We start from the raw sequence: 24,329 nt of genomic DNA on the forward strand, positions 1-24,329 counted from the left end.
TTGCGTGTGTGTTTGTCAACAGGGGTAGCTAGTATCCTCGCTCTGCCCTTCCACTGTCGCACTCAGCAACAATTTCAAGCCCACCATGGAATACCAGCTTGCACGTTCCAAAACCAGACAAATTAAATGGTTCGACCCTGAGACCACCGGAAGGAAGAAGAAGAATTTCCTGGTTTGAATTAAATAATGTGCCATATAATCATCTTTTAGCTGCTGCATGGGGTTTAGGTGTGGAACAATCCAAATTTAGGGATATCCGGGATTATTTTATAATCAGTGCAGTTGAGAGAGTGAATTTGTTGATTAGCTGATCTGGCTAGCTAGTTGAAATTGAAATTTCGCGAGGAATCTAATCAATTGATATTTATTAGTAGAGATTCGTAAATTGAAGTGTGTCGTAAGTTCTGTTGAGTTCTCAGTCATCGTAAATTATTGTGATTTTTTAGGGAGGGGTGGTTAGTATAAGAGGGTTTTCCACGTTAAATCCGTATAACTAATATCAGACATCAATTTTTTATTTGATATAATATAATTATCAAGTATTTTTTGCATTGCCCGCCGTAAGGGAGTATCTCAATTACATAGGTTAATTAAATAATTAATTACTGCCACTACTTATTGCATTCATCTAATCACTAAATTCCACGGTCTTAACTTTCAAAGATGCTCATATATGATAGCCAACATTTTTGAACCCCAACTTCATAAGGTTAACCCCAGGACCAACGCCAACCATATGCACAGACTAGTAAACGTCTTCTCTCTCCATTCAATTCCTGCTTAATTAATCCATTATTACCTCCATGCCACATCTCTCTCTCTAGCTTGTCTATGTCACTGATCAGTGAAATCATTATTCCACACGCTCATGCTACTAGCAACAAGTGGCAGCCGTTCTGATAGAATGTAAGCCACTCCATTCCATTCCATCCCATGGATCTCTCTTCCTTATAAATGGCGCCCCGATCCTTGATGATGATGAGCAAACGCATGCATGAAATAATCCTCTCTAATTAACACAGAAACCCTAATCGGTGCCGGTTGGTAACCCCACAAGCTTAACGTGTCGACGATGAGGGAGCTGATGCGGAGGATGAGCTTCTCTGACCGCGTTGGCGGCGGCGGCGGCGGCGACGGCGGCGGCGGCGGCGCGGCGGCGGCCGTGAAGCGCGGGCTGATGAGGAGGCTGAGCTTCTCGGACCGCGCGGGCGGCGGCGGCGGCGGCGACGGCGTGCCGCGCGGGTGCGTGCCGGTGATGGTGGGGGACAACGGCGGCGACGGCGATGGCGGCGGCGGCGGCGGCGAGCGGTTCGTGGTGCGGGTGGAGGCGCTGCGGCACCCGGCGTTCGCGGCGCTGCTGGAGAAGGCGGCGCAGGAGTTCGGGTACAAGCAGGAGGGCATCCTCCGTGTGCCCTGCGACGTCAGCCATTTCCAGCAAGTCCTCCACGCCGCCACCGCCGCCGCCAAGAGCTAATTAATCCGTTGTTATTAACCGCGATCTCAGCTCGATTAATTGATGAATTAATTGAGCAAATTAAGCAGATGAGATGAGAGATGAGAGATCTCGATCGACTTCTCTTCAATTGAGTTTCTGAAAAATTATAGTAGGATGTTGATTAACTATTCAGTAGCTTAGTTAGTGCTGATGAATGCCAAATCGATCGAGATATAGACTCGGTGACTTCTCAAGTGGTCTTTAATTTCTCCTTTGGTATTCATCCATGTCTTACCTATGGTTATTAATATTATGTGCTGATTGCAATCGATATGATCCTGTCAGAAATGTCCATTGGAATAATAATTCATGAATTATTCAGCATGCATTTCTATTCTATTGATTTTGCTGTCATTAATGGATTTTCGTACGTATAACGAGTATGGGGTCATTTCCAACTCAATAACTAGGATGGTGTCTATAGCATTAAATAGGCTACCACCTAGAATGAAAAATGATGTGGCAAGTGAATAAATGAGGAAAGAGAAGGAAACCATATTTTGCATAAACATAGTTTCTACATAACATCCAATACATCATGTGAGATAAGTAGCATTAAATTTTTAAGTATGGATAGTGGTGTTTGTATTAGAAAAGTAGTGTCTAGTGGAGTACTAGTTTCTTGATGATGTGGAGTTTATGGAAACTATATCTAGTGTATTGGGTTGGGATTGGCCTGGGTAAATTGAGGGTAAAAATAAATATATGTATTTTTTTGAAGAAAGTACGAAAAGAAAGCTGAAAACAACATTCTTTTCCTATCTAGCTGCATTGTGTTATTGCATTTTGAAAAATAAATATGTGCATGCAAGAAGAGCAAGCCAGTTAAAGTTTGGGATATATTTTGAATAGCAAAGGCTTGTAGTTTTTTTTTAATTCAATTCCACACCAGACTTTGGTATATGATATATCGATCAGTGTCATCCACAACAAACAATGCGAAGAAAATACAATAATACATGAAGTAAGATTAGAAACTATAAAAGAATAGCTCGAAATTCGACTGCGCCCACCACAAAAATATGAATATACTCCGTATTATAGTTCAAACATTTAATTATCATGTACCCTTTGATCATAAGTGTTTGAATTCTTTAGGACAAGATTCAGTTAAAATCTTATAATCATTACCATCAATTTTATATCGGAATACGTTTATGTGAGGAGTTCATGATTCAGGACTGAATCAAATCAACATGCATGCATGACAGCATGACGCGTTCTCCCTCTTACAAGTCACCATCTCCATGCACATCTATTGTGCGAAGCATATGCATGATGCAGCCATGCACAAGTTGCCAATTGCATGTAGTTCTGAATAATCAGCTGGGCGTTCCGTCCGTGTTCTCAACAAGTTGTCTGTATAACCGAGACGCCTGGCCTTTGACGATGTTTGAACACGCTATTGTTTTTCTCTTCCCTTTCTTGTCAGACACAAACAAGTTGGTGTTTGACCACTACTAGTACAATAGTAGTTTATATCCATCGATTCATGCATGCATGCTTGTCAACACGTACGCCAACCATGCAACGCGAACATACTTCATCTTGATTAATACATTTTTCTCGACAGTCAAACTATGAGTAAAAGGAAAAATAATAATAAAACATTAGAGTTTATCAATACTTATCGTAAAACGAACAAATGATACCCGTACTTTAATGTGAAATATATTGATAAATATATGTTAAATATTATAAAATAATAGATAAATTTGTTAAAATATCGTGCAAATAATGTGAGGGGTGATGATTGGATACGCTTGCATGTTGATTTGTATAATTAAATAAATTATAGATGATGTTATATGCTTGTACAAGGTTAGATATGCAATTGTTACTAGTGGGTGACGATGTGACATGCATGTTGAGATTTAGATTTATTGGACTATAACTTTACTGAAAGTATAGATACATCGTCGATCGACATTTATTTAATATACAACGTGCAAATTTATTGACGCAGTATCACCGATTGAAATTATATATTTTAACAATATGTACGTTCAGAAAATCCAAAAACATGTATAAATCTACGGTGTTAAACTAGGTGAATTTTTAGAATTTGAGACTCGAAGTTAGAAATGTCTGACTAACTAAGATGAAGTTAAAAATGATAAAGTAATTTGGAACGAGGAAGCAACCGTACTGCTACATACATGGTCAGCATGGACGACCAGATCGACGACTCCGCTCTCGTGTACGACGTCCGCGGCCATGATCTTTGAATCAATAGAGTGGCTACATGACAGCACGTTTCCTATTGACCAGATGTACTCTATTTGCTCTTGGAAAACCAGGGATGTGCATCATCAAAGTCTAGCTACTACTCCAGCCAAAGCGACGATCGAGACGGCAGAAATTAGCTATACGTTCTGTACAGTACATTTATCGATCGGCCAAGATTTCTCGAGCTTGATTGATTGCAACTTTTACAGGTTTTAAACCTACAGCTTTAGACATCTTAATTGCTTAGCTGGGAGAAGACGACGACGAGGACTTGGGAAAGTTACAGCAACTAGCTGCTAGATGAAGGATCGATCACGGATGGTCCCGTAAAATGTACTTTCACCTTCGGTCGCAGGTATGGTATTTGTCATTTGGTCAACAAAGAAACAGCAGGAGACTTTGAATTCAATGGGATTGGTGATTCAAATTGGTACCGGATCAAGAAGGCAAATAAGAGTTCAACAGCAATATATAGGCACGACAAAAATTGGGCCTGGGAGGTTGTTGTTGGGCTTGGCTGGGCTAAGGCTTAAACTGGGCCTAGAAGTGGCCCAGATTTAGCCTGAGTTAGGAGGAGGACTACTACTTGGGCCCACGCGCGATTTAGCTTTTCTTTTTTTTAATCTTTTTGGGGATAAAGTTTCTGAATTGGCGTTTCGTTTATACTCCCTTACTCCTAAAATATAAAAAGATTTTGTTTGAATGGGATATATTACTATAAACTTTTTCATGAACGCTTTACTATGAACTTAGATATACTCTGATCCCTATATTTTAGAACAGAGAGAGTAGCACAAGTTCAAAATACAAATCAAACTTTCCTTTTGGTGTAAATTCAAAAACAACTTTGTACTATGAATTTCTCACGTATCCGTGCAACTCTATTTTTCGAACTACATCATCCGCTTTCACCTACGTTTCAAATCCTGTCCTTTTTTTATCTTCGGTTGTGTTTTTTTCTTCTGAAGATGAAGATTAAGTTTTTTTTTATATAAAATAAGGTGGTATTAATGAATGATTAATTGAGTTTTATTTATTATAAACTTAAAAAATAGATTAATATGATATTTTAGAGCAACTTTCATATAGAAAGTTTTCATACGAAACATACCATTCCACAGTTTAAAAAGCGTACCATGAAAATCTTAATCATCATTCAATCAATTCTAGGTTTAGGGTTTAGAGAAAAGAATGTAACCTTTCAAAATAGGGCTGTCAACGAGCCGAGCCTGGATACTGATCGAGCTTGGGAGTGAGCTCGAGCGAGCTTCGAGCCTACTTGAGCTTGACAGCTTGACTTGGTGGAACTTCAAAGAACTTACTCTTGTATAAAAGATATTAATGCAAATTATCGGTAGTCAAAATTAATGGGTGCTACTCGTTTTGAATGAAGCCTATGCAGCTTTTCTCATGAATTTATGGCTTTGAAACGTTGCAATTAACAAAAGCTAGCTACTACATCTAATAGGAATAGTAGTACTATTACTAGCAGCCGGATAATTGTTTTATTGAGAAGCATTGATGAGGTCTTAAGACTTAAGCAGGTCAAGCATAGTGATAAGTATACATTGATCCATAAGAACATATTCCTAAATATAATGCATCTTATGCTAATCAAGCTCTGCCAAACTATTCGAGCTCGAGCTTGCTAGGCTTGCGAGCCTCAGCCTAGGCTTAAGCTTGGCTTATCTAGTATTCAAGCTTGTAACGAATCAAGCTCGAGCAGCTTGAGAGCTCTGAGATTTTCTGAGCAGCTTGAGAGCTTTTTTGACAGCTCTATTCCAAAACCCAATCTCTTTCTATCTATCTCTAGGTGGTGGGGCCCACATGTCCGATGTGTAAAACCCTAAACCTCCGCGACCCAATCCAAACTCCATCCTCTCCTCCCTCCTCCTTCTTCTTCTTCTTCTTCCCCAAGCCCCTCTCCCCTCCCCTCTCGCCTCCTCTGCTCCGCGCCCCGCATGCCCCGCGCGGCGAAACCCTAGACCTCGTGATGCCACCGCGCCCCTCCCTCCAGTCGCTCCTCCTCATGGCCGCCTCCGCTGCCGCCGGCGGGGACTCCGGCCTCCTCCTCGCCGCGCGCCGCCGCCTCCCCGCCGCCGCCCTCGCCGCGGGGGGCCACCGTATCCGGCTGCTCCACGCCTTCTCCGCCGCGAGCCGGCGGGGGAGGCACGAGGTGGCCTGCTGCGTCAGGACTGAACCCGCGCCGCGGCCCGCCAGCCCCGTCGCCGTTCGCTCCAGGAGTGGTATGGAACAACTCGCTTTCGAGCTCCGAACATGCGCGATACTGTTTTCGCCATGTTTTACTAGGAGATCGGTCTCTGGGAATACGCTTCTCAATGGCGTGTCTCCGATTAATTTCGTGGCTCGTTACTACTGTACTTTTAGGCGTTTAGCTGTTAATCCTCCCAAATGCTGTGTTCTTAACTTCTTATCGCCAGGAACTCCTTGAGGATTTCAATCAATCGTGCTGGGTAAATCGTTTTGATTGATTGATTCTACTCTTTCAAACTCCTTTAGTTGAAATTGTCACATTAATTTGGAGCGCTTTTACTGTTTTGTGACAGTTTGAGTGAACTGTTCGTCCAAGGCATTATGTCTGCCTTGTTTTCGCAGTTCTGGTGCCCACTTGTTCTTCTTAGGCGGCGTACATGTCATAGTTTGAGCATTTGCAAGTGATCTATAACAATTGGATGTAGTAGCGGTGATACTTTCCGTTGATGTCGTGTCTCTTTGGATAACAGTTCATTCAACGGAAAACTACAAAAAGGGTTGCGAGCAGCGACTAGGACAGTTAATTGAGAGACTGAAGAAAGAAGGAATAAGTCCAAAGCAATGGAGGCTTGGTACTTATCAACGAATGATGTGCCCAAAGGTATTGTGCGTTTCTTTTTAATTACTCTAATTATTGGTCATGTTTCCCTTTTTTACATGAAGAGCCCCATCGTTTGGCTTATTCGTGGAATAAGCCAAATGGCATATTTGCAAACGAAAAATAATTTGTGAATAAAACTTTTATATACGTGTTCTTAGCGATCTAAAAGCAAAGGCTGAAGAATAAACTTTGATGAAAAAAACCCCAAAATCAACTTCAAATTTAAGGTTGAAAATTCAAATTTTGGCTGATAAGCATAAGCTTAAGCGGAAAGATGAGGCTAGAAGTGTCTAGCTAGATAAGAAGCAATTGTTTTGTGGTTTAAGACATCAAGAGAAATGAGAGACATTGTGGCATCAAATCCATTGTTTTCTACTAGTATCTGATTTGATTAGCCTACCCCTGTATCATAAAGTATCATCGTTTTGGTGGCTGGTTCATAAAACCCACTAGTTTCTACTTATAGCATGCTCACCTGCTCATGATCCTTTGGTGATCCATTTACTTTACATGCTGAGCTATCAGACAGCAATGATGAGTATTACTTTCCATATGTTCACTAGTGCAATGGGGGATCTACTGAGGAGCCGAGCCTCAGTGTTATGATCCGAATGGATGGGTGAGATTTTATATTTACCCTTCTTCAACTTTTACTTCTTCAGATGTAGTACGGCCTGTCTCATCTGATGTTTCTCCTATTTTTGTTCTTCAGGAAAAATGCTGCATGGCAATGTTTTAGAGCTAATTGTGGTTGGAAGGGTTTTGTCGAGGTGCCTTTACCAAATAAATATAGGAATAAAGATTGAAGTTAATAAAATGTCCTGATATCACTATTGTTCTCTCTGCAGCCTGATGGAGTTCTCAAACTATCACAAGCAAAAAATAATACAGAATGTGAAACGGACCAGGATGGTGAAGCTAATCTGGCAGTCAATAAGGTTTACAGAAAAATTTGTGAGGAGGACCTCCATCTTGAGCCACTTTGCGATGAGGTAAGAAATTGTTTTTTAGGCTGGAATATTACCAATTACTGTACAAATATCATCAAAAGTTTCTTGTTGTTTTTATTCTTTTCCCATTCTTCTTTGATGAATCCTAATAGAAGTTTTTGCACATGGGTGTTCTACAAAACAATCACATTTTGGCAGCTTGTAACATACTTCTCAGAGAGAATGATATCGCCAGAAACACTTCGGAGAAACAGCGTAATGCAGCGTAACTGGAGTAATAAGGTATAGATGGATGCATTTCCGTAGATCTGCTTTGGATACAACATCTTTGTGTTAGCATTGTAAGTACATTTTGTTTGCAGATAGTTATTGCTTTCACCTACAGGCGTGATGGGGTCCTCGTTGGCTGCAAATACAGGGAAGTCTCTAAGAAATTTTCACAGGTTTGTGGTGCTACTCGTTTTTAGGGTGTATGAGCTTATGCTATATTTCTTTTGTTCTTATTTTTGCACTTATATACCAGGAAGCAAACACAGAGAAAATTTTATATGGTCTGGACGATATAAAGCGAGCACGAGATATTATCATTGTATGTTCAAAATCTGTTACTTGATATTCTTTTTGCATATTGCTCCTGAAGATTTGTGCCAATGTTTTCATATTCCCAGATTTTTAGTTGTTTGTTCTCCTTACTGACATGGCAGGTTGAGGGTGAAATTGATAAGCTCTCAATGGAAGAAGCTGGCTACCGTAATTGTGTCAGTGTACCAGATGGTGCACCACCGAAAGTATCCAGCAAGCTCCCAGATAAAGATCAGGTTAGCGCTACTTTCTGCTGTTGCCAAAGTTTTTGTCCCTCAAGATTCACGACAACTTATGTCTTCTTGTCACTATTATATTCTTCAGTTTGAGTGTTGATCTCTGGTACAGTTTTAGCTAATCTGCGACCTAACAGTTGCTTATGTTCCCTGTAAAGCTAGGATAAGAAGTACCAATATCTGTGGAATTGCAAAGAATATCTTGACCCGGTGGGCATTTTATTATCTCAGAATAATTTGTTTATAGAACTGTGTAGCTGAGATACACAGGTATCATTTTAATTCCTTTATTTGCCATGGAAACAGGCGTCTAGGATAATACTGGCAACAGATGCTGATCCTCCAGGGCAGGCTCTGGCTGAGGAACTTGCTCGTCGTCTTGGTAAAGAAAGGTTTGTGTATCAGTGTGTTGCTATCATAAGCTTCGTGATGAATAAGAATGATTATAAAAGCCCTCATGTATTGTATTTAACTTGATGCAATCAGATGCTGGAGGGTCAATTGGCCAAAGAAGAACGAGAACGAAATTTGCAAAGACGCAAATGAGGTTTGTCATGGCATACATGGGTTCCTCTGACTTGCACATTATATCTTACCCCTAAAGTTGGACTGATTTTCTCATTGTAGTTACAACTTGATTAAACAGTAAACATGTTGTTCCTTTTGTTTGTGTATATGCTATCCTTAATGGCTGTTCCTGGCTGAAGTATTTGACATATGAGGCTAGTGTGGCAGTTAATAAACATGAGTTGGCTACCTCGGGTGTAAATAATAGTTGTGAATTTAGCTAAATCAATGTACAAGTTAAGGCTGTTGATATGTGCATGATACTGAACTTACATTTATATATTATTTTTAATTAATTGATTGAGGCTATCAACTGCTTAGTGCGTACCAAATTATCATATTGATCTGTAACTTCACAGGAAGTTAGTTTATATACTATGATAAATATGCAGTCAAACTCCTTGTCCTTTTAGGTCTTGTATTTTATGCAGAAATGTATACTAGAATTTACAGGCGGTCTGGCCCTGCAAGGTAGTGTGTAAGACTTGAAGTGTGAGGAAATAGTCTATTTCTAGAATATGGTTTCCAAGATGAGTTTTTATTCAACTTCAGAATTTCTATTGAGGCATAAGCTTCCTAACCCTAAATTATGGTATTAGTATTAGTAGTGCTCCCTATAAGCTTCAGCATGTCCATATATCTGTGCAGATATTCTTATTAAAAATCTATAAGTTTTTTTCCGTCAAGAAAAAAATCTATAATGATTTTTGTGTGCTTTGCATCTACGTCCTGATGGACCATCTGAAACATATGATCATGTATGAATTGAGTTGTTGCTGCCATTGGCTCCATTTTGTTGAAATGAGAATATGACATCACATCATTTTGCAAGTTAGAGTTTGAGAACTTCTGACACTGGACCTCGTAATGCCCTTTTCTACTACAGGTACTGATGTTTTTAGGACCACAAGCATTGAGAAAGGTTATAGAAGACGCGGAACTGTATCCCATAAGAGGTCTTTTCTCCTTCAAAGATTTCTTCCCTGAGATCGATAATTATTATCTTGGAATCCGTGGGGATGAGCTTGGTGTTCCTACTGGATGGAAATCCATGGATGAGCTTTACAAGGTATTTCTTAGTTGCATTCAGTTATGCTCATACTTATTGCTGTATGTTGGACCTGAAATCTGGCTTGCCTATTTTTTTTGTATTCGCTTGTTTTCTTTCGCTATATTTATTTGTTGGAGCTACCCATCTTGTTTGCATCACTCTGTTCTCGATGGCATCACTTAACTTTTTTTTTATTTTGGGCGTAGAATGTAAACAATTATTGCCCACTGTTTTTACCCCATGAATCTGCATGCATTTCCAATATAGGCATGCAGAAATTATTTGCTGACTTGACTAAGAGCAACTTAGAGAAGTGCATATTTTTTCCCTTGAGTGTAACTATCACCTAAATCTGATTGTGACTTGAACCTAGATGATCTACACTTCCTAGAAGCACGGGAAATTGTGCTGTCAAACCTTTTTTATCATTCTTCCATCATAAACAATTCATCATGGTTCTGTTGTTTTCTGTTTTGTAGGTTGTTCCTGGGGAGTTGACTGTAGTAACAGGAGTGCCGAATTCTGGTAAAAGTGAGTGGATTGATGCTTTACTGTGCAATATAAATGACCAGGTTGGGTGGAAATTCGTTCTGTGCTCAATGGAAAACAAGGCAAGCAATTACTGATGGTACTAAATTAACTATTAATGTCATTGGGGAGATTCAAATAATGGTTATTTTGGTATTTAGGTCAGGGAGCATGCTAGAAAGCTCTTAGAGAAGCGCATTAAGAAACCATTCTTTGATGCTAGGTAAGTAATATATTTGTGTTTAATCTCATGATAATCCCTGTCTTTTGAGCATTTTGAGAAGCACACAGCAAAAGCCTCTGTGATTATGCCTGGCAAGTTCAATGTGAAATCCTCTCGGGATAAATGGTTTTATGAATCATATGTGCTGAGAAGTTGGACTTAAGTTGGCTGTTTGCAGTATTTGTTTTGAAGGTTATGTTGTTATGTGTAATTGGTTTAGCAATCCTTGTTTAATACAGATATGGGGGCTCTGCAGAAAGAATGAGTCTAGACGAATTTGAAGAAGGCAAGCAATGGCTGAATGAAACATTCCATCTGATCCGGTATATTTTATATCTTTTGATAACATAATTGTCACAATGGGTTAGCCAATTTCACTAAAGTCAGCTTTAGTTCATTTTTTTGCTGGGGTGTTCAGCTTCTCCAACTATATCTGCATACTCCACATTTGCTGGTTGGGTGCAAACCATTTTCCTTTTTCCGTCAACCCTAGCCTTGTATTAGTACTCTTATTGTAGTAATATGCTGGAATGCAATAAGATCTCCTGGCTTTTCTTGGATAATATGCCTCTCCTAATGATGATTTGTATACACAGGTTTACATTCTTGTTTGTGACACTGAATCTGCTTAATTAATCAGGTGTGAAGATGATTGCCTTCCATCTGTTAATTGGGTTCTCGAGCTTGCTAAAGCTGCAGTTCTAAGATATGGAGTGCGTGGTCTTGTGATTGATCCCTACAATGAACTTGATCACCAACGCCCCTCAAATCAGTAAGCATTGCCTAAGCCTCTTTTTAAGATTGAATTTGTCATTAGTGATACATGGTGTTATCATATGCTGCATTCGAACTGGCTGGTTTGGAACACCTCTCTCTATCATGGAAAACGGAGCGACTCATTAGCATGTGATTAATTAAGTGTTAGCTAAAAAAAACTTGAAAAATGGATTAATATGATTTTCTAAAGCAACTTTCCTTGAAACTTCCTTTTCCCAACTTCTACTCCCTTTTCCATGCGCACGCTTCCTGAACTCTGAACTACTAAACAGTGTGTTTTTTGCAAAAAAAAAATTATAGGAAAGTTGCTTTTAAAAATCATATTAATTCCTTTTTTTTCAGATATTTTTAGCTAATATTCAATTAGTCATTCACTAATTTGCTCCTCCGTTTTGTGTGCCGAGGTTGAATGGTTCCCAACCCTCACCACCGAACACAGCCTTGGCCTCAACCATACTCGGCTCTCAAGCACTTAACTTCATGTTTGCTTTTCCTTACTGTATTGTGCCATTGACAGAACCGAAACAGAATATGTCAGTCAGATGCTTACCAAGATTAAGCGGTTTGCTCAGCACCATTCTTGTCATGTTTGGTTTGTTGCCCACCCTAGACAGGTAAGAAGATTGAACATAGTTGCATATTAATCTTTGTAACATTATTGAATACACAATTAGCCTTACATGCTGTTACTGCTTTGCTAGCTTCATAACTGGAATGGTGGTCCTCCTAATATGTATGACATCAGTGGAAGCGCACATTTCATAAACAAATGTGATAATGGAATTGTCATCCATCGAAACAGGGATCCAAACAGTGGCCCACTTGATGTTGTGCAGGTTACTTTTGCCCTCTTTATTACCTTATAAGTTAAAATCTTAATGCTTCAATTTAGGGCCTCGCCTAACTCGTGTATTTTTTTATATTATGTTGGGGTTGGATTGGGTTATCACAGGTTTGTGTGAGGAAGGTGCGCAACAAAGTGATTGGACAAATAGGAGATGCTTTCTTGTCATATGAACGGTATGTCTGTTTATGGAGCATGCTTTTATAACCATTCCATATGTCAGTTTTCTGTCTACTTTTGTATGTATCACTGTAAATAAGTACTATATCTAGTTCATATTTACCAAGTCTTCAAGCTGCTTGCTAACTAAATCACCAAATCAATCGTTTTGCCCCCACAGGGTTAGTGGTGAGTTCAGGGATGCTGATAAAGATACTGCAAAGAAGGCTGCTGTTGCAGCCGCTAATGTAGCAAAAGCCCCACAGAGGAAAGGATAGATCCGCTGATTTGATTTACTCACTCACTGACCGATCGCACAAGGTGGAGCGATATTGTTCTTGATGCTGCACACTACTGGAGACCGTGGCCAACTTCATATGCTGGAGCTGACTGGTCAGTATTTTTTTTGCGACAAGACCCTTTGGAGGTCACCTGTCTGCTGCAGAATTTGGTGGGAAGATGGTTAACCTTGTTACATGGCCTACAAGACATTATTTGGGCGATGTATATCAAAGCATCAATTGTAGTTAATTTTACACCAGGTGCTATGAACATATTGGTGGATTCTATCAGTAGGGAAACTTCATCAGATTATTATGTACTATGCCCTTCCAAAAGTTGTAGTTGCTGGAAGGGCGTTTATTAATCCATCAGATGTATTTATTCCAGGCTTCCACATCTATGATCAGAATCTAATGATTTTTTATTACCCAAATTGTGGAGTCTTAAGATTCTTCTACCATGAAAAAACACATGCAAGCCAAGCTTATGACTATCAGCCATGTGGTGATCTGATCCCCCCTCAAAGATTGCAACCGTGTAGGGTTCTGCTTCAAGTGCTTATCCCCGTTTGTTTAACTTCTCATTATTTATGCTCCGGCCTTTATGGACTGAGCTCTTTGTTTATTTACACCTTGTCATTTTGGCTGTTTCTGTTAGGCAAACAACTGGAGCTGGAGTGCTGGACACTCGAGCAAAGGGCAAAGCTGTGGGCTGTGGCTGGCAATGGCATCTGGAACGGCGCATTGCCTCCCTCTGGTGTGCTTCAGTTGCAACTGGTATGGGGCCAGTGCACACTTTGTCCTGTCCATTGCTACTCCTTGTATTACACTACATAATACCACCACCTTTTTCCAGCTAGCACTGCAATTAAACAATCTCACTAAATGCAAATCCTACGTATGAACAGTTGAACAATACTCCTGTATAACACAGCTGTCCAGTCAAACACCCAAGCTGTCAGATTAACAACAAGACCCCCACAAATAAAGCAAAGAACAGCCTATCATTAGCACAGCAATAGCCATCTCACTTCTCTCTGGCTCTGTCCTTCCTGCCACACAAAAGTGGGGCGGGGGGGGGGGGGGGGGGGCCCAAAAGGAAAAAAAACCCAGCAAATTGCAACGACTCAACGAGCTAGCCGTTTGTTGGTTGGTTACGGCTGCGAGCTTGGGCACCGCAAAAGCGAACCGGGCCCCAGCCCACCGGCCCAACGGCTCGCTCCACCTGCACACGTGTCCCCACCCCATTGGCTCCCTCGCCATAGCCGTTGCTCTTGTACTATATAGCCCACCCGTTTGTTCCCTCTCGTTCTCACTCCCCACCTCCTCTTCTTCTTCTCTGACACGATCACAAAAAAAATTGCATCTTTTGTTTGTTGTTGCTTGTGCTTTGGTGTGTTTTGTTGTTGGTAGCCATGGCGGTGGAGGTCGTGTCTGAGGGTGCGGCGGCCGCCGCGGCGGAGGTGGCGGCGCCGGAGACGAAGGAGGTGACCGCGAAGGCGGCGGCGGATGAGGCGGTGACGCTGGCTGCCGTCGTGTCCAAGAACGCGTCGTTCAGGGAGGAGAGCAACTTCCTGGATGATCTCAAGGACGGCGAGAGGAAGGCGTTGGCTGAGCTCCGTGCCAAGGTTGAGGAGGCCATCGTCGACGGCAAGCTGTTCGATGACGGCAAGGTGGAGGCCAAGAAGAAGGCCGCGGCGGCGGAGGAGGAGAAGGCGGTGGAGGAGGCCGCCGGTGAGAAGAAAGATGGCGAGGAGAAGAAAGAGGAGGAGGAGCCGGTGACGGAGGAGAAGAAGGAAGAGGAGCAAGGCGAGGAGGAGGAGGAGCCCAAGAAAGAGGAAGCCGACGAGGGCGAGAAGGAGGAGAAGCCGGCGGAGGAGGAGGCGGCGGCGGTTGTGGACAAGGACATCGCTCTGTGGGGCGTGCCGCTGCTGCCGAGCAAGGGCGACGACGCCACCGACGTCGTCCTCCTCAAGTTCCTCCGCGCGCGCGACTTCAAGGCCGGCGCCGCCTTCGACATGCTCCGCAAGACGCTCCACTGGCGCAGGGAGTGGAAGGGCTTCGCCGCCGGCACCGACGACGACGACGACGGCGAGGCGCTCCCGGCGGAGCTCGCCGACGCGTGCTACCTCGACGGCGCGGACAGGGAGGGCCACCCGGTGTGCTACAACGCGCTCGGCGTGTTCGCCGACGACGCCGTGTACAAGAAGGCGCTCGGCACGGAGGAAGGCAAGGCGAGGTTCCTCCGGTGGAGGGTGCGCGCCATGGAGAGCCACGTGGCCAAGCTCGACCTCAGGCCCGGCGGCGTCGCGTCGCTGCTGCAGGTGACGGACCTCAAGAACTCGCCGGGGCCGGCCAAGAAGGACCTCCGCGTCGCCATGAAGCAGGTGCTCGACCTCTTCCAGGACAACTACCCTGAGCTCGTCGCAAGAAACGTGAGTACTCCTTGTGATTTTAATAAATTTCTCTTCCTGCCCAATTTAGATCCAAATGTGTGTCGGATTTAACTGAATTTTGTGCCAATTGAACTGCAGATTCTGATCAATGTGCCGTTCTGGTACTACGCGTTCAGCACCCTCTTCTACCCGTTCATGACGCAGAGGACCAAGAGCAAGTTCGTCATTGCTCGGCCCTCCAAGGTCACCGAGACCCTCCTCAAGTAAGAACCAAGTTTTTCACAATCTTGTTGCCTCAATTGCAATATGTTGATCAATTTTTATTCATAATTATGGAGCGAACTTTGACAAAAATGTGTGATTCTTCTGAAGGTACATTCCCATTGAAGCCATTCCAGTGAAGTACGGTGGTCTGAAGCGCGACGACGACACCGAGTTCTCGGCAGAGGACAGTGAAGTCACAGAGCTCGTTGTCAAGGCAAGCTCCACCGAAACCATCGAGATCGAAGCCACAGAGGTATAAAACACGATTTAGTTTGAACAAAATTTTCTCAAAACCAAAATTTGTATCTGCAAGAGTTGCTTAGCATCAGCCAAATCTTCGTGTTTCAGGGTGACACTACGCTGACATGGGACCTGACCGTGCTGGGATGGGAGGTGAACTACAAGGAGGAGTTCGTGCCGAGCGAGGAGGGCTCGTACACCGTCATCGTCAAGAAGGGGAAGAAGATGGGGTCGTCGGAGGCGGCGGTCCGCAACTCGTTCCGCGCCGGCGAGCCGGGGAAGGTGGTCCTCACCGTCGAGAACCTGACGCACAGGAAGAAGAAGGTGCTGTTCAGGCACAAGGCCAAGAGCGCCTGTGCCAAGGAGTGCTGAGAATCTGGGCTTTCGCTGCTCATTGTGGTGAATTCTTTTGGAGGCTGCTGAGATGCGTGGATTCGTTCTATTCTTTTGTGTGTGTGTGAGAGAGAGAGAGATCATTTTGTTTGTATGTGGAGATTGTTTCATTGATTTACCCGAGAATATAAAGAATCGGATGATTACAGAACTAATCTTACTTGTTCAAGCATAACGCAACAATTTTAGTCAACTCAAACAAATGGGCCAGTTCTTTGTCATTATTGAAACATGTTAGTTTGCAAAAAAAAAAGTACTTTCCAAAAAAAAACATTTTCTAAAATATTTATTTTATAATCAAGTTGATAACCCAGGGGGTCGTCGGAGGTGGCATTTTAGTTCAAACACGCAGAGGTGGTCCAATAAGCCCTGCAAAGCTAAAGTTCAGTTTCATATGCATTCCACCTCAAGCTTTGCTACATACTTCCAACAGTTAATCCACCTCAAGACAATAATGTTGAACATACCATTAACCCAGATAAAAATAGTCCGACAAGGCAACATAGTATTTGGAAATAATAACATTAACCTAGCATCTAACAAGCACCCCCAATCAACGATGGTAACTAGTAGTAGCAAATGTCACAAGGGATATCTATATAGCTCAAACATGCAGAGAGGTGGCTTAGGCAGCAACCTCCTCGTCCTCCTCTTCCTCCTCATAGTCCTCTTCCTCAGCGGTGGCATCCTGGTACTGCTGGTATTCAGCTACCAGGTCGTTCATGTTGCTCTCAGCCTCGGTGAACTCCATCTCGTCCATTCCCTCACCAGTGTACCAGTGCAAGAAAGCCTTCCTCCTGAACATGGCGGTGAACTGCTCACTGACACGGCGGAACATCTCCTGGATTGAGGTCGAGTTGCCGATGAATGTGGATGCCATCTTCAGGCCAATGGGTGGAATGTCACACACACTCGACTTGACATTGTTAGGGATCCACTCCACAAAGTATGACGAGTTCTTGTTCTGGACATTCAGCATCTGCTCATCAACTTCCTTGGTGCTCATCTTTCCGCGGAACATGGCTGAGGCTGTGAGGTAGCGCCCATGGCGGGGGTCAGCAGCACACATCATGTTCTTTGCATCCCACATCTGCTGGGTCAGCTCTGGTACAGTGAGGGCACGGTACTGCTGGGATCCCCTGGAAGTCAGAGGAGCGAATCCAACCATGAAGAAGTGGAGCCGCGGGAAAGGGATCAGGTTGACAGCAAGCTTCCGGAGGTCAGAGTTCAACTGGCCAGGGAAGCGGAGGCAGCAGGTAACACCACTCATTGTTGCAGAGATAAGATGGTTGAGATCACCGACTGAAAAAACAAAGTAAAAATCATTAAGAACCACAAGGCACAATCTCATATAAACTAGACAAGACCTAGCTTTAACAAATATATGCTCCCAGAAGATTACCATAAATTGAAAAGTCATTTTTTTCTTCTATCATGCTATACTAATTATACAAAATACATGGTACACACAGATGTTTAGTAGGATAACAAGTATCAAAATGAACTTCTGATGATCCAAAGTTAGCAATATGTATGAAACCATTGGTGCATTTACCCTTCTAAACTGTGACGGGTAACAGTAGAATTAGGTAAACTCACATCAGAATGTGGAGAGCATATCACAGAAATGAAGACTGAAGAGTATATAGAGTGATAACATATAAACAGCTAGTAACACTCATGGAGGATTACAGAATTGCTAGCCATAATCAAATAACAGCATGATGTTTAGCATGTGCCACACCAGGGAAACAGTATACACAAAACTATGCTAAATTCTACCGAATCACTGAATGATCATCCACAAATGAAACACACAAACATCACTGCAGACTTGCAGAGACTTCTTTGTACTTACAAGTAGGTGTCGCGAGCTTGAGCGTGCGGAAGCAGATGTCGTAGAGAGCCTCATTGTCAAGAACCATGCACTCATCCGCATTCTCAACAAGCTGGTGCACAGAGAGGGTAGCATTGTAGGGCTCGACGACAGTGTCGGACACCTTGGGCGATGGGAAGACCGAGAACGTGAGCATCATCCGGTCAGGGTACTCCTCCCTGATCTTGGAGATGAGCAGGGTTCCCATCCCGGAGCCAGTTCCTCCTCCCAGCGAGTGGCAAACCTGGAACCCTGCAGCGAGGCGAGCGAGAGTGAGATCATCACTCAAACAAGTTGAAATGGAAACCTACATTGAATCACTCGGAGAACCAGAAATTATTAGTCGCCTAATCCTTCAAACTCCCTCATGAATCTCCAGATCTGGCCCGAATTTCTTCAGATCTACGACCCAAATCCCCTAGATCTACAAGGCTATGGCTAAATCGAGCGAGAGGAGAAGGCGGGGAAACGCGCAGATCTGGTGATTTAGGGTTTACCTTGGAGGCAGTCGCAGTTCTCGGCCTCCTTGCGGACGACGTCGAGGACGGAGTCGATGAGCTCGGCGCCCTCGGTGTAGTGGCCCTTGGCCCAGTTGTTGCCGGCGCCGGACTGGCCGAAGACGAAGTTGTCGGGGCGGAAGATCTGGCCATAGGGGCCGGAGCGGACGGAGTCCATGGTGCCGGGCTCGAGGTCCATGAGCACGGCGCGGGGCACGTAGCGGCCGCCGCTGGCCTCGTTGTAGTAGACGTTGATCCGCTCGAGCTGGAGGTCGGAGTCGCCGGAGTACTTGCCGGTGTGGTCGATCCCGTGCTCGTCGCAGATCACCTCCCAGAACTTGGCCCCGATCTGGTTCCCGCATTGGCCCCCCTGGATGTGCAGGATCTCCCTCATGGCGGCGGCGGCGGCGGCGACGGCGGCGGCGGCGAGGTGGGTGGGGTTGAGGAGGAGGAGGAGGAGGCGGCGTTGGAGATGGCGGAGAGGGGAGAGAGAGAGAAGTGGAGAGTGGGGAGTTTTTATCGGAGGGGAGCGGGGGTGTTTTTGAAAAAAAATCGAAATGTTTTCTTGTGGATTTTATGCCTTTACGTCCTGTATAAGTCTGTATTTGAGATTTTAGTCCTGGTATTTGAGATTTTTTATCGGAGGGGAGCGGGGGTGGTGAGGTTACCACCCGACGGAGGGGTGTTTTAGAAAATCTGAAATGCGGCCTGTTTTTGATTTTGGCCGAGTTTGGTTCCAATTTTTTTTTCAAACTTCCAAATTTTCCATTATATTAAAACTTTCCTATACATAAACTTCCAATTTTTCCGTCACATTGTTCCAATTTTAATCAAACTTTCAATTTTGACGTAAACTAAATATACCCATTGTGTTTTACAATTTTGGTCCTGCTAGTGGTAATGTAGAATTGTCAATTTCCATGGAGATTTTATGATTGAACGTGGATTTTTAAAGTATAGGAAATGGAATAGAATAAATATCAGAATCCTATGATAGAAAAAAAATACATGAATGATCATAATAGAGTGCAAGAAAAACATAGAAATTAAAAGAGATAAAGGCACATGATGCTGATAAGGGTTAGTTGCATTTGTCTTAGGAAGCAGTGGTCACACTCACTAACTCACAAAATCTTCATAGCTTGCCTAAAATAAATATCCAAACTTACTATCCTTCGGAAAGAAATATCTAACCTCGTCATATACTAGACCACACAAAACTCAATTTTCACATGATTATCTATACTATCTTAAAAGCTTAGTTGTCCTCCTTCCATCCCCTCCTTCCAAGCACGCAACGCTTTCATACACTCTATGTGAACACCAACCGGATCCAATGTTTATCCTTAACCATTCTCATAGCACATCCCCAGTTATATGGGTGTGACGCCTTAACTTGTTGCAACATACATACATGATAACCAATTATTTGTCCTCACTTCATACATCCAAACAATTCTCCTATTATATGGACTTGGCCTTTTGTAAAGCATGGACACGTCACTGGTCTAGCCTCTTGTAAAGCATAGACAACTCAGGGGCTGTTCAGATTATAGCCAAAATAAATCTTACTAAATTTTGGCAATATCAAAATTTTTTATAATTTAGCGATATTGCTAAGTTTTGACAGGATTTCTTATGTATTTACCAAACTTTAGTAAAAAAAACTAAATGAATGTATATTTTTTAACAGTTTTTTTTAAAAGAGGGTATGGTTTGAAATAGCATCAATATGAATAACCGCTCAAATTTCACTGACGAAATAGAACTGGTGCCGCAGAGAAGATCATCGTCATATCCCTCATCTACCACAGGAACTCAGCAGTGAGAATCACGGTAACTGAAAGTGATGGGCCAGCGACCACATAAGCAGCAGAGCTCACACACTGAAGAATCAGATGAGATGAGCGATCGCCATTGAGCTAGCTCATCACGTATCTCTCATGAAAGTAGAAACTGGATTGCATCATCACGCCCGTTGAGCACTCTCTTTCACCCCAAATTTACTACTCCCAATCTGTTTCCTTTGGTTTAATTTGCCTTCATTTTGAAGTTTGGAACTATATGCTTGATTGGATTTCACTCTAAGCTAACTTATACTCCTGTAGCAACGTGACAGTCTCAAATTCCAATTGGAGAGAATCAATGATGCAATTGCACGCGTTGCTGCTCGTTTAATTCTTGCGTTTTTTCTAACCATTGAATTGAATTGATTAATTGAATTAAATCGATCCAGGCCATCAGTTCGTCAATTAATTCGTCGGTTTCGATCGACGTCTTTGTTGAACACCAAGAAACGTTTTGAGTTCCCAAGCATATAAAACCAACCCTACAATGGCGAATGAAGCGTGCATCTCAATTTCTGAACCATCTGCAGTTCGTAGCAGGTATCCATCCATCAATCGATAGATCAGTCGAGATGGCACGAGTGTTCGTGGTCGCCGTGCTCGCCCTCTCCGTCGCCGTCGCCGTCGCCGGCCGCGTTCTCGAGGAAGGCGAGGCGTACTACGGCCTCGAGGCGGCGGCGGCGGCGCCCGGGCTGCAGCCTGCGGCTTCGCCGCCGTACGCTTCATCACCAGGCGGCGGCGGCGGCGGAGGAGGACACAGCTGGCGCGGCGGCGCCGGCGCCATCCTCGACGAGATCTGGGTCGTGTTCAGGTGGGCCAACGACGCCGTGGCCGGCGGCGGCGGCCGGACGAACGTCCGGTAGAACGACGGCGCCGGCGGCGTGGCGTGGCAGCCGGTGATCGCTGCACCGTCGCGTCGATCGATCTCACGAGTGGTTTTTAATTACCTGGTGAATTTTAAGGGAAGAATGGCAACCGTGTTTAATTCAGTCGAGACAAGGTCACGATAATAATAAGAAAATTCGATTCACGTTTCACTATCAGCATATGTAACACGTTTGCGTTCTTGCGTGTGCTCTGCTTCCCTTCACGTTGAACAAAATTTGAACATATTTCGTGCTGCGGGCCAGGTTCAAAATAAAAATACTAAAAAATTGCATTGAGGAAACCCGGCGCTGGGCCTGTCTCGTTGGCGGCGCGCAACAATGGAGTAATGGACTGGATCACAGATTACTGGGCCGACTAGCCGGCCTGGCTATTCAGCTTGTTGGGCCGTTGCTCTTGAACGAAAGCTTATTCCTCGGCCTATGGCTAGAGAGAAGCTGAAACCTAGGAGTACAATATGCTTCCTTTGGAAACACGTATTTTACACAGAGATGTAATATTTACAGAGATACTTGCAGGATTTAAATCCTATAAAAATTATATTTTTTAGACCACCTTTGAATCAGAGGGTTTGTGGATGAACATAGGAATATAGGATTTTTTTCCTATTTAGCCCTTTAAAACAAAGAATTAAAGATTTTCAAATCCTATGAAATTTCTAATAAATGATTCAATGCATGTAGATTTTTTTTGGGGGGAGGGGGAAATAGCAAGAGCTCCAACCTATTTATTTTTTTTCTTTGACTATATCTTTCATCCGGTGTATTCTTTCCATGGTCCATTGAAACAATCATTCCTATATGCTTTCTAGTTGCATTCCTGTCAAAACTGATTATTTCTTATTAATTCCTCTGTTTTCTCAATGCTAACGTTATGTAGCCCTTTATTACATGTTAGACTAACGATCTTTGGAACAACAAAGTGTTGAGACTAATAAAATCATGAGAAATTTCTTTTTGAGATGGCTAAAAGTCTAATACACATGACGAATATAAAGGAATTTTAACATGAAGTCCAACCTCATGACAATTGTTTCTCTTTCCTAGTGGTTTATCCAAACAACCATTTTTGCAAAAAAAAACAAGTGTGTACTACATGCACTGTATATAACAATAAAATGTACTACCTCCGTCCCAAAATATAACAACTTTTGGTTATGAGTCTGGACACATAGTTGTTGAGATTCATAACTAAAAATGCTTATATTTTGAGACGGATGGAGTACTATATACTTCCGATTCATGTGTCTACAGGGGCGGATCTGGGAACAGAAAGTTTGGGGGACTCAACATATCGAGTACACCGGTATAGACATATCATCTCAGTATTAAACTATGCTAAAATGCTATTAAGAAACTTTTAGCACTTCCTATCTTATGAACCATGATAAAAAAATTGAAGGGGGTCTCGGGGGTATCCATAGGTTCACTAGGTCACGTTGAATCCGCCTCTGTGTGTATGGTAATCCTGCATTTAAATAATGTAAGACCATGCATGTGTGTGGATTATACGTGGCTCATTGAACCATAAAGGTATGTACAAAGGTAGAGTCTAATATAAGCTCTTTATATTAATTAATGTAATTAGAGACTACCCTTCTACAATAGTAGAGACAATAAGATTTCTAAACCATTAGTGCATAAATAATGTTTTTATTATACTTGTTTCCTTTTCTCCACCCTCATGCAACAAATTTTTCGTTAATAAATGCTAAGAGTCGACTCTGAGCCGTTGTCATGCGTAGCAACGATGTTTCTCATTCCTTTCCTCTCTTTCTTCCACGTCACCAAATTTACTTGCATGACAACGAAGAGAGCCCTTCCCTCTCTTTCTTCTACGTCACCAAATTTACTTGCATGATAACGAAAAAAAGCCCTTTATTAGACACTATTGTACATGCCCTAAACATGCCAAATGATGAAGAAACAGCATCTAAACGTAAGGGAAACAAATCCTCTAACTTACAACTACAGATGCAGTTAATAAAGTCACTGATATGTGGGTCCTACTTTGCTATGACCCATATGTCAGTGACTCAACTGTAGTAAGAGGATCTCTTTCCGGACATAAGGGCCAAATTTGCAGAGTATTAAAACGATCACATCAGTTTGTTTAGCCAGGATGCATGACAAAATCACAAATACTCGTCTTTTTATTACATCAAGCCCAGCACTCCGTACGTTTCATTTCAAATGTGTCATTTCGCGCGTGAACAAATATGAAATATTCAGGGTAGTAGCACGTCGTCCGCCGCCGCGCGCTCCGAGTCCAAGCTGATCACGCCGGCCGACGACGGCGCGGGGCCGGGCGAGACGTCGTCGCCGTCGCCGGCGCCATCTTCGGCGTCGACGTCGTCGCGCCCCGCGAACGCGATGAGCTCGGCGCCGCTGGGCGCGCCGGCCGGTGTGACGACCGGGCTCCCTGACAGTACCGGCGCCGTCATCACCACCACCGTGGCTCCGCTACCCTTGTTACGGAGAAGCTGCTCGTCCTCCGGGAAATACGTGCGGAACGCGTCCGCCGCCGGCGCCAGCGACGACGCGACCAGCGCGGCCGCCACGGCGAGGACGATGATCACCGCGGCGGTGGCGTTCCCGGCGGCGCCGGCCATCGGAGTACTCGTTGTTAGCTTTGAACGAATCGAAGAGGCCGGTCGGCTCGTGTGTGTTTACGATCGAGTGGTGATTTCTCTGCTTGCTGCTGCTGCTGCAAAATCGATGGGATTTATACTGAGGACGAATGCAAAACGCCGCACGGTTACTGAAAGATTAACGTGTTAGGTTTCAGCTTAATTAATTACTAATTCTCATGTTCTTTCGTTCATTCAAACCAAATGCTGGATTAATTGATGCCTTCATTGATGATGAATAGGAGTTACACATTTTTTTTAAAATTATTTTTTGAGAGGATACAATTCAGGAAGCACAAGAACACACACCACAGCACACGCATGCGTGCGTGTCCCTAACACATGCTAGGATTGAAATACTCCCTCCATCCACAAAAGTTGCACATATTACTTTGAGGATTTTTACAGTATATTATACTGCAAGTATATACTAGAAGTATAAACAATCTAACGGTGTAGATTTATCTGATCTTCCACTTAATTAGTTTGCAGTATAAATTAGAAA

At 43.2% G+C, this 24,329-nt stretch overlaps 4 protein-coding genes across 5 annotated transcripts; 3 read left to right on the forward strand and 1 right to left on the reverse strand.

Annotated features, from left to right (window-relative positions):
- Window positions 1–763: 763 nt before the first annotated feature.
- Window positions 764–1,849, forward strand: LOC9268804 (auxin-responsive protein SAUR50). Its single transcript, XM_015787081.2, has 2 exons — window positions 764–906; window positions 1,023–1,849. The coding sequence occupies exon 2, from the start codon at window positions 1,073–1,075 to the stop codon at window positions 1,472–1,474; it is 402 nt and encodes a 133-aa protein (XP_015642567.1). The 5' UTR covers window positions 764–906; window positions 1,023–1,072; the 3' UTR covers window positions 1,475–1,849.
- Window positions 1,850–5,639: 3,790 nt separating this feature from the next.
- On the forward strand, window positions 5,640–13,231 carry LOC4341808 (twinkle homolog protein, chloroplastic/mitochondrial). Of its 2 annotated transcripts, none has more exons than XR_001546380.3 (21): window positions 5,640–5,970; window positions 6,469–6,599; window positions 7,163–7,218; window positions 7,312–7,369; window positions 7,448–7,591; window positions 7,748–7,831; window positions 7,912–7,992; window positions 8,073–8,138; window positions 8,254–8,367; window positions 8,530–8,577; window positions 8,674–8,759; window positions 8,854–8,914; window positions 9,821–10,003; window positions 10,465–10,596; window positions 10,675–10,736; window positions 10,976–11,059; window positions 11,377–11,508; window positions 11,918–12,127; window positions 12,215–12,349; window positions 12,466–12,533; window positions 12,698–13,231. XR_001546380.3 is itself a non-coding variant. In XM_015785659.3 (21 exons), exons 1-21 carry the CDS (start codon window positions 5,718–5,720, stop codon window positions 12,792–12,794), a joined length of 2,172 nt encoding a protein of 723 aa, XP_015641145.1. In that variant the 5' UTR covers window positions 5,640–5,717; the 3' UTR covers window positions 12,795–13,231. The 2 variants fall into 2 exon arrangements, 1 of the variants encoding a protein (XP_015641145.1); XM_015785659.3 differs by having other exon boundaries at window positions 12,031–12,127.
- Window positions 13,232–14,111: 880 nt separating this feature from the next.
- LOC4341809 (patellin-4) lies at window positions 14,112–16,245 on the forward strand. The gene is made up of 4 exons (XM_015787828.3): window positions 14,112–15,232; window positions 15,332–15,456; window positions 15,566–15,710; window positions 15,806–16,245. Exons 1-4 carry the CDS (start codon window positions 14,213–14,215, stop codon window positions 16,067–16,069), a joined length of 1,554 nt encoding a protein of 517 aa, XP_015643314.1. The 5' UTR covers window positions 14,112–14,212; the 3' UTR covers window positions 16,070–16,245.
- A 105-nt stretch (window positions 16,246–16,350) lies between these two features.
- Window positions 16,351–18,970, reverse strand: LOC4341810 (tubulin beta-3 chain-like). The gene is made up of 3 exons (NM_001421701.1): window positions 18,464–18,970; window positions 17,949–18,218; window positions 16,351–17,392 (listed from the first exon to the last, which is right to left on the reverse strand). The coding sequence occupies exons 1-3, from the start codon at window positions 18,855–18,857 to the stop codon at window positions 16,716–16,718; spliced, it is 1,341 nt and encodes a 446-aa protein (NP_001408630.1). The 5' UTR covers window positions 18,858–18,970; the 3' UTR covers window positions 16,351–16,715.
- Between the last annotated feature and the right edge of the window lie 5,359 nt (window positions 18,971–24,329).

The sequence above is a fragment of the Oryza sativa genome, chromosome 6 (assembly GCF_034140825.1).
Source record: "Oryza sativa Japonica Group chromosome 6, ASM3414082v1".
Taxonomy (NCBI): domain Eukaryota; kingdom Viridiplantae; phylum Streptophyta; class Magnoliopsida; order Poales; family Poaceae; genus Oryza; species Oryza sativa.